Source organism: Pipistrellus kuhlii, unplaced genomic scaffold (assembly GCF_014108245.1).
Source record: "Pipistrellus kuhlii isolate mPipKuh1 unplaced genomic scaffold, mPipKuh1.p scaffold_m20_p_4, whole genome shotgun sequence".
Classification (NCBI taxonomy): domain Eukaryota; kingdom Metazoa; phylum Chordata; class Mammalia; order Chiroptera; family Vespertilionidae; genus Pipistrellus; species Pipistrellus kuhlii.
This window is the reverse complement of record NW_023425540.1, coordinates 78,510,007-78,525,321: the sequence shown is the minus strand read 5'-3', so window position 1 is coordinate 78,525,321 and position 15,315 is coordinate 78,510,007. Positions and strand designations below refer to the sequence as shown.

The 15,315-nt window shown below is 51.1% G+C and overlaps 1 protein-coding gene across 9 annotated transcripts in view; it reads right to left on the bottom strand.

Moving 5' to 3' along the window:
• SYT17 (synaptotagmin 17) overlaps positions 1-15,315 on the bottom strand; it is a 70,854-nt gene that overhangs the window by 50,390 nt on the left and 5,149 nt on the right. For all 9 annotated transcript variants that reach the window (XM_036410432.2, XM_036410429.2, XM_036410431.2 and 6 more), the window contains 2 exons: positions 8,354-8,502; positions 6,319-6,938 (listed from right to left, as the gene is read on the bottom strand). In XM_036410432.2, the coding sequence (XP_036266325.1) occupies positions 6,319-6,938; positions 8,354-8,501 (768 nt within the window). In that variant the 5' untranslated portion in view covers position 8,502. The remainder of the gene's footprint in view (positions 1-6,318; positions 6,939-8,353; positions 8,503-15,315) is intronic.

Sequence of the window (15,315 nt, the reverse complement as noted above, 5' to 3'; positions counted from 1 at the left end):
AAGGCGATCCTGCCACAGGTTACAGTATGGATCAACCTTGGGGACGTCATACCAAGGGAAAATAAGCCAGGAACAAAAAGACAAATATTGTATGATTCCATTTACAGGAGGTACCTAAAGGACTCAAATTCATAGAGACACTAAGTAGAATGTTGTTTGCAAGGGGCTAGAGGAATAGGGTTCAATTCTGGTGGCGATGGTTGCACAACAATGTGAATGTACTTAATACCACTAAACTATGCACTTAAAAATTGGTAAAACAGTAAATTTTATGTACATTTTACCACAATTATTAATTTTTTTTAAAGAGTTGCACCTACATGAATTCCACCTCCAAATGGCCAAAGCATCTATTCACTCCAGGCCACTTGGATGAGCAGAATTTTTTTCAGTGACCTGTGTAACCCGACACCTATGCCAATCACCCAGCACACTTCCTGTTTCTTTGTCTTTATTTCCATTATTTTTTTAATTTAATAAATCTTTATTGTTCAGATTATTATAATTGTTTCATTATCTTTTAACCAAACCTTATGAGTGAGGCCAAAAAGATATGCTGTAGCTCCATTAGTTACTAAGTTATTTTAAAAAATATATATTTTATTGATTTTTTTACAGAGAGGAAAGGAGAGGGATAGAGAGTTAGAAATATCGATGAGAGAGAGTCATCGATCAGCTGCCTCTTGCACACCTCCTACTGGGGATGTGCCCACAACCCAGGTACATGCCCTTGACCGAAATCAATCCCAGGACCTTTCAGTCCACAGGCTCACACTCTATCCACTGAGCCAAACTGGTTTCAGCAGCTGCTAAATTCTTGAATGCCAAGATCAACTACACAATGTTGAGAGGCACAAGACATCCGAGACACCCTCCCGTGAGCCAGAGGGCGCCTCTCTGTGAGAGCCAGCAGCCACCCAACCAGGGCTCTCCACGGCATAGAATGAGAACTAGGCCCTCAGAGGCACTCTGACCCTGTGCACCATGAAGTCAGATTAGAAATGAGAAACAGCAGAGTTTTGGCTTCCACCCCACTACACAACTGCATCCTCCCCTTCCACTCCACCGACCAACAAAGTGTGCTGGCGAAGGCAGATGCTGGCCTCCCATGACAGTCAGCCATGGCCTCAGCGCCCTGCGCGAGGATCCTGGTTGCCGTCTCCAGTGCAGGCCTGTTTTGCTTGATGTGGATTTTTGTCGAGAACCAGTATCTCCTTTCCCACTTATGGAATGAAAAGCAAAGCAGCTGCCTGGAGATCTGCTCCTCACCCCTCCACCCTTGTCTCTCCCCGCAACAACTGTCTCTCCCTCAAAAACCCTCCGCGCCCTCAGGGACCAGCCCTGCTCTCAGCGTGCCCGTCCGGGCGGATCCCGCTGCTGCTCCCCCAACCTCTGTCCCCCGTTCTTCCCCAGCAGGCTTCCTCACCCTGTCTCAGCTCTGGGAGCATTTCTGCTCCGTCATTCTGTGCCTGTGCCTGGGGCTGCCCCGTGCATTGCAGGATGGGTGGCAGCATCCCTGGTCTCCACCCAGCAGGTGTCAGTAGCACCTCCATCCACCAACCCAGACTGTCCCCCAACACTGCCAGGTGTCCCGAGTCACAGACGCGCTCCTGGTTCAGAAACACCGTTTACAGTGCAGGAGCTTTAGGTAGGCTCATGGCCGCCCGGCTGAAAATCCTATTTCCTGGTCTGGTTCGCAGCCAGGCTCACTTGCTTGTCTGATGGAAGAACAACACTGCAGCGCTCACCGTCCAGAGTCCCCTCCCCAGCACAGATCAGGCGTAGGCCAGGCCTCACTTGATGCTATGCTGCCACCCTGTTGCGCCCCCCCCCTCACTCCCCTCCCCTCCCCGCTGTCACCCTTCACCTTGATGGCTTCACTCCCTCCCTGCAGGGTTTTCTCCTGCATCCTGTTTAGGGTGGAATTCCACCCCCCCTCCCCTCGCACTCCCCTGCTCCCCCCACCACCGCCACCCCGTGCCCAAAGATACATTGACATCTTACCCCCCCCCAGTGCCTCAGAGTGTGACCTTATTTGGAAATAGAGTCACTGAAGATGTGATTATTATTTAAGATGAGGTCATAGCAAAGCAGGGAGGGTCTCTAATCCAATAGGACTGGTGTCCTTATGAGAAGAGACAGACACGCACAGAGAACATCATGTGATGACGGAGGCAAGATCCGACTGATGCAGCTTCAAGCCAGCAAACACGGAGAGCCAGCCACCACCGGAAGCCAGAGGGAGGCAGAAAGGATTCCCTGCAGGTTTCCCGGAGCATAGCCCTGCCAGCACCTTCATCTTCTGTGAGAAGATACGGTTCTGAGTTTTCAGCCACCCAATGTGTGGAGCTTGGTCCCAGCAGCCCTCGGAAGCTAATCCACACCCAAACTCCTGTCTCGGGCACTGCTTCAGGGAAACCCCGCCACAGACACTGGCCTGTGCTCTCAAGAGCATAAAGGCCGAGCAAGCCTGAGTCCTTCTTCCCTCCGAGTTCCCATGAGCCTTTCTTCGTGTGACAAGAAAAGAAGGAAGAAAAAAAAAGGAAAAGGGAAGAAGGAAGGGACAGAGGGAGGTGAAGGGATGCAAGAGGGAAGAAGGGAGAAGGAAAAGAAGAAATTCTCTCTGGGGAATCCTTTCTCCCTTCCATCCTTCACTCACCCACAAATCCCACTGAGCACCACCACACGCCAGGCACTGCTCTCAGCGCAGGGGTACAAAACAGACACGACCTCTGCCCTCGTGGGGTTTACCTACCAGCACGGGAGACGGGCCCTAAATCGCATGCTCTGTGGGATGATGCTAAGTGCCGTGGAGAAAAATAAAGCAAGGGGAGGGTAATGGACCCACAGTGGAGGCAGCCACATGAACAGGGTGATGCAGAGGATACGCCTCTGGTGTCACTACAGATGCTCCCATAGTCCTGCTCCATGTGGTCTCAGCTCCGACCGGCACCGGCACACCTGGTCCCTCCCTCTTCTGCCCAGCACTTCTGAGGGGGCCACCGGGCCAGTGTCCCCGCGCCAGCAGACAGGATGGAGACTTCAAAAACCGCCGCTGACTACTGACGTCCTCTCCTTCCTGCGTCCTGCTCGCCCCTCACTCCTTCTTCCTGGGATCACCTCCTAAATATGCCTGTACCCCAGTCGTTGCCTCGACCTCAGCATTCAGGAGAACCAAACGAGGGCAGACATGCCAGGAGGGCTTTGCTGAGAAGGTGATATTTCAGCCAAGGCCAAAAGGAGGCAAGATTCTCTGCATCTCGGGGACTTCCACAGATGCCAACAATGGAGCCTGGCCATAAAGAAATTATTTTGTGGAGGGGGATTTCCCTCTTTCAATAGTAACTTTCTTGACAGTTGAAAACCCAGGGATATCAAATACTGAGGAGGATACATGGAAAGCACCCAATATATTCGGATCACGTGACATGGAGAATTTAGGATTGTAGCAGACACTATCAACACCTTGCCCACCATTTCTTGGCTATGACCAGGTCAGTGCATAGGGGCCAGCATCTGTGGATGTCAAAGGTCTCTTCATCAGAAATGCCAGGAAATAAACCTCATCTCCCAAAAGCCCGCATCCAATCCTACCTAATAAAAGAGTAATATGCAAATTAACCATCACTCTGCTACACCTACAAGCCACTGCCGGAAACCAAACACTGTCACTAGTAGTTAAATGTGAAAAGGGAATCCGGAAGGCTGGTCAACCTTAATCTCTCTGAATGGTCGAAGCTATTAACTCATTGTTTAGTTGAGACATTGGTAGTTGAAGCAGTTTTCATCTGTTAATCGTATGTAAATTCTTGCTGATTTTCTATTGTTGGAATTTCCTGCCTAAAGATATGGGTGTATATCAGAACCTCAATAAAAGGGATGGCAAAAGGCCAGAGAAGAGTAGTCCTCCCCCTGGAGGTGGACTCCTGCCAGGGCCCCCATTTTCCCAAATTAACGCTTTTCCAGTCTCTCTTCATTTGTGTGCAGCCTTCTCCAGAACAGGGAACCCTGAAGAAGAACCCTGAACCACGGGGGATGTGATAAGGGATCCCACAAGCCATGCCCACCAGCCACGCCCATCAGCCAATCAGAGCGAGTATGCAAATTAACCCCAACCAAGATGGCTGCAGCCACAGAGAGCAGTTGAGAGGCTTGGGTTTCCCTGGCAAGAGAGGAAGCCAAGCTTTCCACACTCCCTGGCCGGCTTAGGCCTCCACTCAAGGATACAAAGTTTCAATTATAGAAGATAAATCCCAAGAAAAACAGCGGCAGCCAGGCAGCCACGGAGCTGGAGAAAATAGGCTAGGGTTGCCCACAGCAATGGAGGAAGCCAAGCTTTCCACCTACCTTGGCCGGCCTAAGCCTCCACTCAAGGCTACAAAGTTTCAATTATGGAAGGTAAACATATCCAAACAGAAATGGCTGCAGCCAGGGAGTAAGGAGGAGGCCTGGCTCTGCTCCAGGCTACAAAGTTTCAATTGTAAAAGATAAATAAATTCCAGATACCAGGGCCTCCACTTGGGTCGCTGGGGGTGTGTGGCTGGCCTGCATACCACCACAGGCCCCTCACCCAGGCTGCCCCATGTCCCAAAGGAACCCCCACCCTGATCCGGAACACCCTTCAGAGTGAACCAGCTGGCCGTGACCCATGCACCAGGCCTTTATCCTATCTAATAAAAGAATAATATGCAGATTGACCATCACTCCAACCCACAAGACCAAGATAGCTGCTCCCATGTGGTCAAAGATCCTGCCCCCATGTGGACACAAGATGGCCACTACAAGATGGCCAGCAGGGGAGGGCAGTTGGGAGGCACCAGGCCTGCAAGGGAGAGCAGTTAGGGGTGACCAGGCCAGTAGAGGAAGGAAGTTGGGGGCAAAGAGGCTGGCAGGGCAGCAGTTAGACATCAATCAGGCTGGCATGGGAGTGGTTAAGGGGTGATCAGGCTAGCAGGCAGAAGTGATTAGGGGCAATCAGGAAGGCAGGTAGGCGAGCAGTTGGGAGCCAGCAGTCCTGGATTGTGAGAGGGATGTCAGACTAAACAGGACATCCCTTGAGGGTCCCAGATTGGAGAGGGTACAGGCTGGGCTAAGGGAGACCACCATCACCCCCCCCCCCCACTGGTGCACGAATTTCATGCACCGGGCCTCTAGTAGCTGATAATAGTTAGTGTATAAAATCGTTAGCTCCCTTGCCAGTCAGGTAGAAAGACCCTCAGGCATGTCCGATGCTGGCTCCCATTTTTCCCAGCAAGTTTCCATTCTAGTCACCCACAGTGGTACCAGCCCCCAAATGCACCCTTATGTGACCTCTCCAGTTTTTCCTTGTGTTCCCTCCAGTGCCACACCCTTGCCTCAGAGTCTTCTTCTTGAGGAATCCAAACTAAGAGATGAACAAAGCTCCTACCTTTGAGGATGTGCACAGACAGGGACACTCTGGCAGTGGGGCAGCCCCTCCAGTCTTCGTGTTTAACATGTGTGCCCTATACATGTGGTAGGAGAGCTGGCCAGGAGAGCTCAGCTTTGAGAAGCGCGTTGGTGTGTTTGATGCAAAATAACCCGCCTGTTGTACCGGCCTGCTCTCTACAGCACAGGTGGGCTGGCCGGCCTCCAGGGGCTCCCACCACATGCTGCACCCCCAGCGGGTGCACTGTCATCCTTCAGCCCACAGAGTGCCCAAAGGGGGCGGGGTGGGGGACTCTAACCACCACTGGGCACAGAGCCTGGTCCATGAGTGGCTTCTGAAACAGCCAATTGCACGTTCCTGGGCTGGGATCTCACAATTTGCCTGTAAAACATCCATCTATCATCCTGTTCTTCAGCCCTCATTTTATTCTTCCCAAATCAATTTCAGAAAGTCAGAATGACTGATAGCTTCCTACCCAGGATAATCACTCTCATTAAATAACCCATCTCCATGACTAGAGAGTCCCAGGGTGGTGGTGGTTACATGAACCTATACATGTGACACAATTTCATAGACCTACACACACACACACACACACAGCAGTGCATGTAAAAACGGGTGCAAACTGAGTAAGGCCTGCAGTTTAGCTGCCACCATTACTTGCCAGTGCTAACGTCCTCTACTCTGGTCGTGTGAGATTTATCATGGGGGCTGCCGGGGGAAGGGTGCATGGGAACTGTTAACAAGAAATTGCTGTTCGGTCTTTGCAATTTCTTGTAAGTAGAGAATTATTTCAAAATAGAATGTTTTGTGGTACAAAACAATTTTTTAAAATAACAGTCCTCATAAAAAATAAACCACAAACTCCCAGGAGAAGACACGGCACCCCACCATCACCCCCACCTCCTCACCTGGGAGCTGGGGATCAGCGCCTTCCACCAGTGCCCGCCTTTGACCAGGTCCACCTCGCACAGGGGCACGGACACCTTCCCGATGACGCAGTGGCGGGAGAACTTGTCGAAGTCCAGCACGGTGAGCAGCAGCGTCCTCCTCTGCGCCTCCAGGAAGGGGATCTCAAAGGTGTAGCGCTCCTCGAACACGGGCCTCTGGGTCTTGCGCTTGACCCCGGTCTGCTTGGAGTTCTTCTGGTCGGGCAGCAGGCAGACCTTGACGTAGGGGTTGGAGTGGGCCATGTCCTGGCGCGCGCCGTCCTGGGCCATGGGTGGCGGCAGGTCCCGCGCCTCGATGACGCGCACCGTCAGGTGGTTGTGCAGCAGGTCGTACTGGGTGCTGAAGTGCAGCATGCCCAGCTGGTACTTGGACAGGATCTCCTCGTCCGTCAGGAAGTCCACGTCGTCGCTGTTGGAGTCGAGGGAGTATAGGTGCGGCTCGAACTTCCTGAAGTAGTCGTCGGGGGTGTAGGTCCGCCGGAGCACCGAGGGCTGGACGGGCTCCTTCTTGGCGCTGAAGACGCCAAACTCGATGGGTTTAATGTCGATGAGCGGGGAGCTGGGCCGCCTGGACTCCAGACCTAAACAGCCGCCAGAAATGACAATGAACACCATCACTGAGGTGGGCAACGTTTCCCAGCTTCTCACATCGTCCACGCTGCTTCCTAACGCCCTTCACCCTCTGCCCTCCACACCCGAAAGCCTCTCTTTCATTCTGAGAGGCAGCATGGGCCCCGTCGCCATAATCCCCGCAGGAAGCACCAGGTCCTGTTCTAAACGCTCTGCATGTAGCGGGTCATCCAACCTCCACGAGGTATTCGCTAAGGACTATGCCCACCGCCCCCGGCCATTTCACAGACGAGCAAACGGAACCCTGGAGTACTCTACTCACCAAAGGTCACACAACTAGTAAGAGGAGGAGCCGGGGTCCTGCCTGGCCTGGGTGGCCCCAGAGACCTGGCTCAAGTCTAACCATTACCCTACACTCCCTCCACTTTCAGAGTGGGCTTTGGGGCTGGAGCATCTGGGTCAAGTTCCACCTCCACTGCTTACTTAGTGAACCATATGACTCACGGCGAATGAGCCGTGTGACTCCGGCACACTTTTTAGACTCTCTGGGACTCAGTTTCCCCATCGGAGCCAATGACGCTTACCTCAACGTATATCATACTTCTTCAACGGTTCTATTCAGGGAGTCCCTAGGCTTTTCCCTCCTTCCTCCTCCCCACTCAAATCACGCCAGATGGCCAAACACATACGTTATACATCAGAGGGGGAAAGCTGGTGGCCTGCGAGACAGATTCAACCCACAGACACATTTTATTTGGGTTTAAAAGTAAGAACGTTTCATATGAAGACCCAGGTTGCCAGTTCCTCTTTTTTTACAAATCCGGCAATAGTGGGCCCACCATCCCCCATAGCCACAGCCGAGTAGCAGCTGCCCTTTGCAGCAGGGCATCAGCTTCCCAACTGGCCACAGTCCCCGGCCTGCCCTCGCACCTCCCAAGGCTGAGAGTCGGGAGATGTGTCATTGCATTAGGGTGATATTTATCTCCATCCAACCCTCTTCACTCAGTTGCTGACACAACCCTCCTGGACCCTGGAGTCGCTAGAATATGCAAGCCCTGCAGTGTAACATGGCGACACTTGCCTTTGGGGGCTGAAATGACATATGTTGACAATGTCAATCAGCGGAGCCAATTCGATGAAAAGCCATCAGCAAAAACAAAAATCAGTCAAAATGATCACGGCAATGCACTTCTGTCACGTTGTCATTATCGCTACCTCATCCTGTCTCCCATCACCCCACTCTGCCCCTCCCCAGGGTCCCCCGTGTCCTGCACATCTTTCCCTGGGGCTGCTGCTGAGTGTGTGGGAAAGCCAGCCCCCTCCTCTGTCCTGGGACCCAGCTGCTGGGATTCGTTCATGGACTCGGAAGGGAGGTGAGCGGCACAAGACTGCCCGGGCCGGACGCTCTGCCGCGGCAGACGCTTACTTGAAATCCTCCGGGTCAGGCTGTATGTAGACTTGGACGTGTCTGAGGACGAGCATCTTCGATCTGGGGAGTTGGTGCGCGGGGCCAGCGGGACGTCACTGGCTGTGTGGACGGAGCCCCCGTCCTTGTCGCTGCTCCTGCTGGCCATCCTGTGGGAGGGGAGAGGTCTCGATGGTCGTCAGAGAATCCCCAGGACAGGCATCTCTGCCCTTGGAGAGCAGACCACCAGGAGACAGCTCTCCTGCCGTTTATGCAGCTGGGGATAATGCAAATTTGAAATAGCGTGGTGGCCCTAAACTCTCAGTAACGTCTTGCTTTCTGCACAAAATGTGAAATGATATGAATGCATATTTCCCCAATTTAGAGCCATCAGTCAAAGCTGGGGCCGAAGGGAGAGATAGGGGAACTTACTCGGGATGCGGCCCCACTGTGACTGGTCACGAGACCTGTCAATCTTCAGTCAGGAAGGAACCGTGTGGCTGTCCGTGTGCACCCCAACTTTTGCAGGTGGCTCTTGGTGAGAAACACTCTGCTTTTCCAACAGCCCCTCGGCCTACAGTTTAACATCTTTTAAAAACACCCGGCCGAAGCTGGTTTGGCTCAGTGGTAGAGCTTCAGTCTGCGGACTGAAAGGTCCCAGGTTCGATTCCGGTCAAGGGCATGTACCTTGGTTGGCAGCTGATCGATGATTCTCTCTCATTGATGTTTCTAACTCTTTCTCTCTCCCTTCCTCTCTGTAAAAAATCAATAAAAATATATTTAATAAAAAAATAAATAAAAAACACCCATAACCATGTCACTCAAGGGTTCTTTGAGGGGTAGGGCTATGGCTACAAAACAGCCCTGAGAATCAGTGACTGAAGAACAACAGTTTGATGTAAAGAAACAGCTATGAATTAGTAGCAGGTGGGACTCAACGCGCTCCCAATGGAATGATGAAGAGCCTTGGGTCGGAGGGTGGGGCAATACAGAGTAGTAATTAAAGAGCAGGACCTCTCGGTTTGAACCCTGGCTGGGTGACTTTGGGCGAGTCCCCTCCTCTCTCTGTGTCTCCATCTCCCTATCCGTAAAACGAGAATAACGGTGCCCACCTTGCCTGGCTGCTGTCAACACTGAGCGCATTCACACACAAAAAATGTCTAGAACAGTGCTTGGCATGCTGCAGGAAGATGCTCAGTCCATTTCAGCTAGTATTACTGGTGTCTTTAAGATCCCCCCAATATTCACAAGGCTGCGAGGTTAGGATGCTGCGGGAAGGGAAATGGGGGGGACAAAAGCTGGCAAAGTGGCCGCGAGATGGATGCTGCTAATAACACGCCCCAAGCTCCCAGCTGCGGATTGATATGTTTAAGCCCGCATCCCCCAGCTTGACATTTAAGCCTGCAGGGAAACTAGTCCTGAAAGATGCAAGTTTCCAATTCTCCAAGGTCTTCCGATGCATCCTGTGCATGAAATGAGATGGATCTGATGTTCTTCCAAAGTGATATAAGGGTCACGGCGAGGACAAGGCCGGGGCTGTGATAAGGCCGGGACGTGCACTGGCCTCGCCTGCCCCGGCTCCTGGTCTCTAGGAGAAGATAGCAGATGAAATGTGGGGGGTGCAGAGCAGGGGAGGTCACAGAGATGGGTCACACTGTACCCATCATTCTTCTTGCTCTCCCTTAAATGAAAGCTGCAGCATCTCCCACAGAAGGAGTCACTGGGGCACCTCCACCTGCACAGCCTGTGTCCCCGTGGCCACACCTCTGCGGCGGTCACTCCACCTGTGAAGTCCCGTCCAGCCTCCCAGGACTCAGCCTCTCAGGGCCTCGGCTGAGTCCTCTGACACAGTACCAGTGTATGCTGAGCCACTCCTGCCTCCTCTGCAACCGCCAGGCCTCCCTGCCTTCCTCCCACACCCAGTGCCAACTGTTCCCTCTGCCCCCAATGCTCTTCCAGGCCCCATCATCTGTTTGGCTCCTTATCTTCACTCAGGTCTCAGCTTCGACAGCATCTCCTCAGAGAGGCCCCGTCCTGTCCCCGTCTCCTCTTCCCACCCCTTTCAACCCTTACCCCTGCACCTGCTTTTGTCTCTTTGACATTGCACATCATTTATCTTTGGTTGTGGCTTGCGTGCTTGTTTCTCCTCTGCATCTGACACCAAGCTTCAGCTCCATATGGGCAGCGATAGTATCTGTCTTAACCTGTCACCACTGCCAACCATGCCTTACAACCTGGCGCATCTGGGGTGTTCCACATTTATTTTCTCAGCGAGTGAGTGAATACACCCTTCCTGTGGTTCTTATCCCATTTATCTTGTGTCCCAATGATCCGAGTCCATGTCTTGTCAACCCTCCTGTAACAGGACACACTGCTTAGTGGTGAGACATGTACCTACTATGCTCAAAGGTACCAGGTGCTGAATGCCCACCATGTGCTGGGCCCTGGGCTAAATGCTCTGTATGAACCATCTGATTTCACCCTTAAAAAAACCTGGGAGTTAGTTGTTATTAATAACCATGCCCCTTTTACAGGTGAGGAAAGGTAGGCATCAGGGTAGGGTAGGGAGAGGGATGCATAAGTAATTGGCATCACTGTTAAATGGTAGAAGCTCAACTGAGTCATGCAATGCCAGGCTCGGGGTCACACTTCTGAGCTGGGCACCCCTTGCAAGGCCTCTGGAATAGGTACTCAACACATACACAGTAGGTACTCAACACAGTAGGTACTCAACAAATAACCTGACTTTAATTCACTCTTCAAGGAGGGTCTTTCTGGCACTGCCCCAAGGAGCCAGCTGGACGGTACAGTTTCCTGACCCTCACTGGGCCAGCCCAGCCAAGGAAAGCGGGGGGCCCACATGACAGGAGCACATGAGACAGTGAATGATGTGTCCCCCACACACAGAGCCAGCTCCTCTGCCAGCCCTGTGGTTCTGGGCTCAAATATCACAGCAGGAACAGCACCGCAAAGCCTGTGCACTTGACATTTCTATTCCCTGCCTGTTTGATAACATGCAACGGCCTACTTGGTAAATAAAGCTGTGGAAAGCACAAGCTGTAAACTCGCCCTCTGAATGACTGAACCCGCTTCCCCTTTCTACATTTCTCTTAACGTTTTGCCCTGTGTTGGCGCCAAAAGTGCACTCAGTGATGCCAGGACTCCAGGAAGACCTGGTTCATCCCGGGAAGCTTGGAGGTCACGTACAGTGTCCGGGCTGCAGGCTGCAGGACTCTATGTGGTGCCATTCATAATAACCACCAGTGAGCGGAGCGTTCAGAAGCTGTGGTGTGCTGGCTCTTATGGGAAGTTCCCAGCCCACTTCCCTGCTGGCGGCAAAACCAAAAGAACTGTCTTCCCAGGGGATCCCACCCCCTACCCCCAAAAGAATCCTCGGCATGCCCAGAGGGCCAGTAGCCTGGTCAAAGCGCAACTGTCATCCAACTCAGAGGCAGGACATCTGTCACGCTCCAGCCGGGTATCTGGGGGCTAACAGATTGTGATTTTCAATGTCTATCAGGTTCTCTACTGGTTCAAAAGAAAATCCAAATTCCTTCATCTGGCATTCATGACCCTGCACCATCAGAGTTTGCAGGCTCATTTTCTTACAATCCTCACAACTCTTCCAAGAGATAGAGTCCATGTCTCGTGTTTGCCTGCCCTGGGTCCAGTCACAGCATCCAAACTGTCTATGACAAAGGTCAGCGAACCACAGGGCCAAATCCACAGCCTGATTTTGTAAACGAAGTGTTGCTGGAACACAGCCATGCCATTCATTAATGTACTGAGTCTGGTTGCTTCCGCACGGCAATGACAGAGTTGACTAGTTACAACACAGAATAAGCCCATGAGGCTGAAATGTTTACTATCGGGCCCTTTACAGGAAAAGTGTGCCAACCCTCCTCTACTAGCTTAGTTCAAGTGTTTCAAGTGGAATGCCCCTGGGTCCAGGATGGCAACCCAGGGATGACCCCAGCACCATCTCCTCCAAGCAAAAGTGATTGGGCACATTTACACCAAACCAGGGCAAAGACAGCCCTTCCTGGTGCTTTGCTGCTGTTAAGAATGGGGCAAAGAAGAGGCAAGCTTAAGAATGAGGCCAATACAAACGAAACAAAGACAAAGAGAGCACACACATGCACACCCTTTTTTTAAGCCTCTGGATCCAGCTATGCCTGAATGAAGCCATTCTTCCTGGATTTTTCCATTGACAACTCTATGCAGGGTGGGCAGGGTGTGAATGCATACTTATGTACTTGCCTCATCTCCTATACCAGTTGTTTTTGTTTTAATCTTCACCCTAGGATATGTTTTTTTTAAATTGATTTTCTAGAGACAGGAAAGGAGATAGAGAGAAATATCAATTGGTTGTCTCCCGTACTCACACCAACAGGGGATCGAACCCAAAACCTAGGCATGGTGCCCTGACTGAGAATTGAACCCACAACCTTTCAGTGAACAGCACAACGCTCCAACCAACTAAGCCACCCAACTGGGGTCCCTATACTAGATTTTAAATCCCCTGAGTACAGTAATAGGACTCTATAGAGTGTCTGCAGGGTATACTCAAGAAATAATTACCAAAGAAATGGAGATTAACATTTTTTTTTTAAAGAGGAAAATAGAGGGATAGAGAGATAGAAACATCGGTCGGCTGCCTCCTGCACACCAGGGCATGTGCCTGACCAGGAATAGAACCAGCGACCTATTAGTTCACGGGTCGACATTCAACCACTGAGCCATCGGCTGGGCTCAATTGGATGGCTGATGCTTTCAGGATTCAATTTCTGCCTGTACGTTAGTCAGTTGGTCAACAACTATTTTTTTTGAGTTAGACAGATAGAAACCCTGCCCTCACAGAGCTGGCATTCTTTAAAGAAAAGATACCAGATGGGCTAAGCCAGTCAAAAGAGCCAAATATCAACAGAACAACGACTGAAATTTGAGAGCCAAATTTTTTTTTAATATATATTTTATTGATTTTACACAGAGAGGAATTGAGAGGGACAGAGAGTTAGAAACATCGATGAGAGAGAATCATCGATCAGCCGCCTCTTGCACACCCCCTACTGGGGACGTGCCTGCAACCAAGGTATAATACATGCCCTTGACCGGAATCGAACCCGGGACCCCCCAGTCCGCAGGCCGAAGCTCTATCCACTGAGCCAAACCGGTCCTGGCCAAATTTTTTTAAACTTAAACTTCTTCTAATGCCTCTTCTTCACAGACTTGCCCAGGCTGTGGTATTTTGTGGAAGAGCCACACTCAAGAGGCCAAAGAGCCACATGTGGCTTGAAAGCCACAGTTTGCCGTCCATAGGGTTAAGCCAATCTCTGTCACACAGGCACTGGAAAATGGGACTGAGCTCCTGATCAATGAGTTGATTTCACCAAACATTCCAACTCTACACACATCTGCGGGATTCAGGTCACTACCTATGAATAATGGAAGAGTGCCTTAACATCGCCTTTAAATCAGTTTAAAGAATCCCTATCAAAATAACGATAGAAATGAATACTTACTACGTGATAAGCATAGTATGTGCATATCTCATTACTCTGAATAACAGCCATCAATATATATGTAAATGCATAAGCGACCATTACAACTGAACAACCAGAATGACCAGTCCCTATGGCACACACTGACCACCAGGGGTCAGACACTCAATGCAGGAGCTGCCCTCTGGTGGTCAGTGCACTCCCATAGCCAACCTTCCACTGCCCCTCCTTCCATCCGGCCAACTTCTCTTGATCGCTCCCGGTCTCTCTCCCCACCCGCCCCCTCTCTCCCGTCCCCTCCAATAGGCCTCTATCATGAGCCAGGCCAAGGGACCCACCTGTGCACAAATTCGTGCATTGGGCCTCTAGTATAAAATAAGTCATATTACTGTTCACACTTTACAGATGAGAAAACTGAGACAAAAACAGGGTAAAAAAGACTCTCATCTAGGATTGCCAACCAGGGGTCAAGTGTTTTTAAGTCCTTTTCCATACACTAATTCATGCAATCACCACAACAACCCTATGATATAGGTACTATTATTTTTATCATCCCCATTTTACAGATGGGGAAATCAAGGCAGAGAGAGAGAGATCAAGCAATTTGCTCAAGGTCACAGAACTAGGAAAAAGTAGAAAAAATAGGATATTAACTCACAGAGCCTGACATAGAATCACTTGGTTATGGAAATATGCAATACTTGCCTCTAAAAACAGAAAATGAGAGGAAGAACTGAGGCATGACCCATCACACACCCTGCCCCCTGCCCTCCCCCCAGTATGGAGGGAAAGCTGGGGCACCAGAAGCTTCTGTAACTTCAGTCCAAGGATTTAGCTGAGATAGCACTGGCTCCCCACAGAGGCTCCAACTGTGGGCACCTGCACTGTCTCTCTCCTCTCTGGGCCTCCCCGTCTGTATCATAAGAAGTTGTATTCGATGATTCCCAGACCCTCTAGACTCAACCCAGACTCTCTGGCCACGTCCCTCTCCCAGCCACAGAGAGATGGACCAGCCACGTGGCTCAAAAGCTTCAAAACTGCGTTCCCAAAATATCTGAGGGACTGGCAGATGGAGATGTTGCATGCAGGCGCGGGAGGAGAACGAATTGGAAATAAAATGAAAGACGCCAGGGAGAACATAAACAGCGTTGGAGGACAGGATGAAGCTCGGAGGTGCTTTTCGGCTTCCCTATTTCTGAAGCTCTCGGTCAGATTAGCGAAGATACACTTGTTTGTTCATGCCATCTATCCCACCAGGCAACAGACATTTATAAGCATCTACCATGTGCCAAGGCCCTGGGTCAGATGCCTGGCCAATTGCCAAGCACTGACTTGGACGGACACCGTTAGAACCAACATGCCTTGAAGGCCATCGATGCTCACAGACCTTTTTTCCGCTTGGAATGACACCCAACGTGATTAAAAGTGCCCACGTGTTTAGCATTACACAGTTCACATCTCAGAAGATGTGAAACTAGCTGA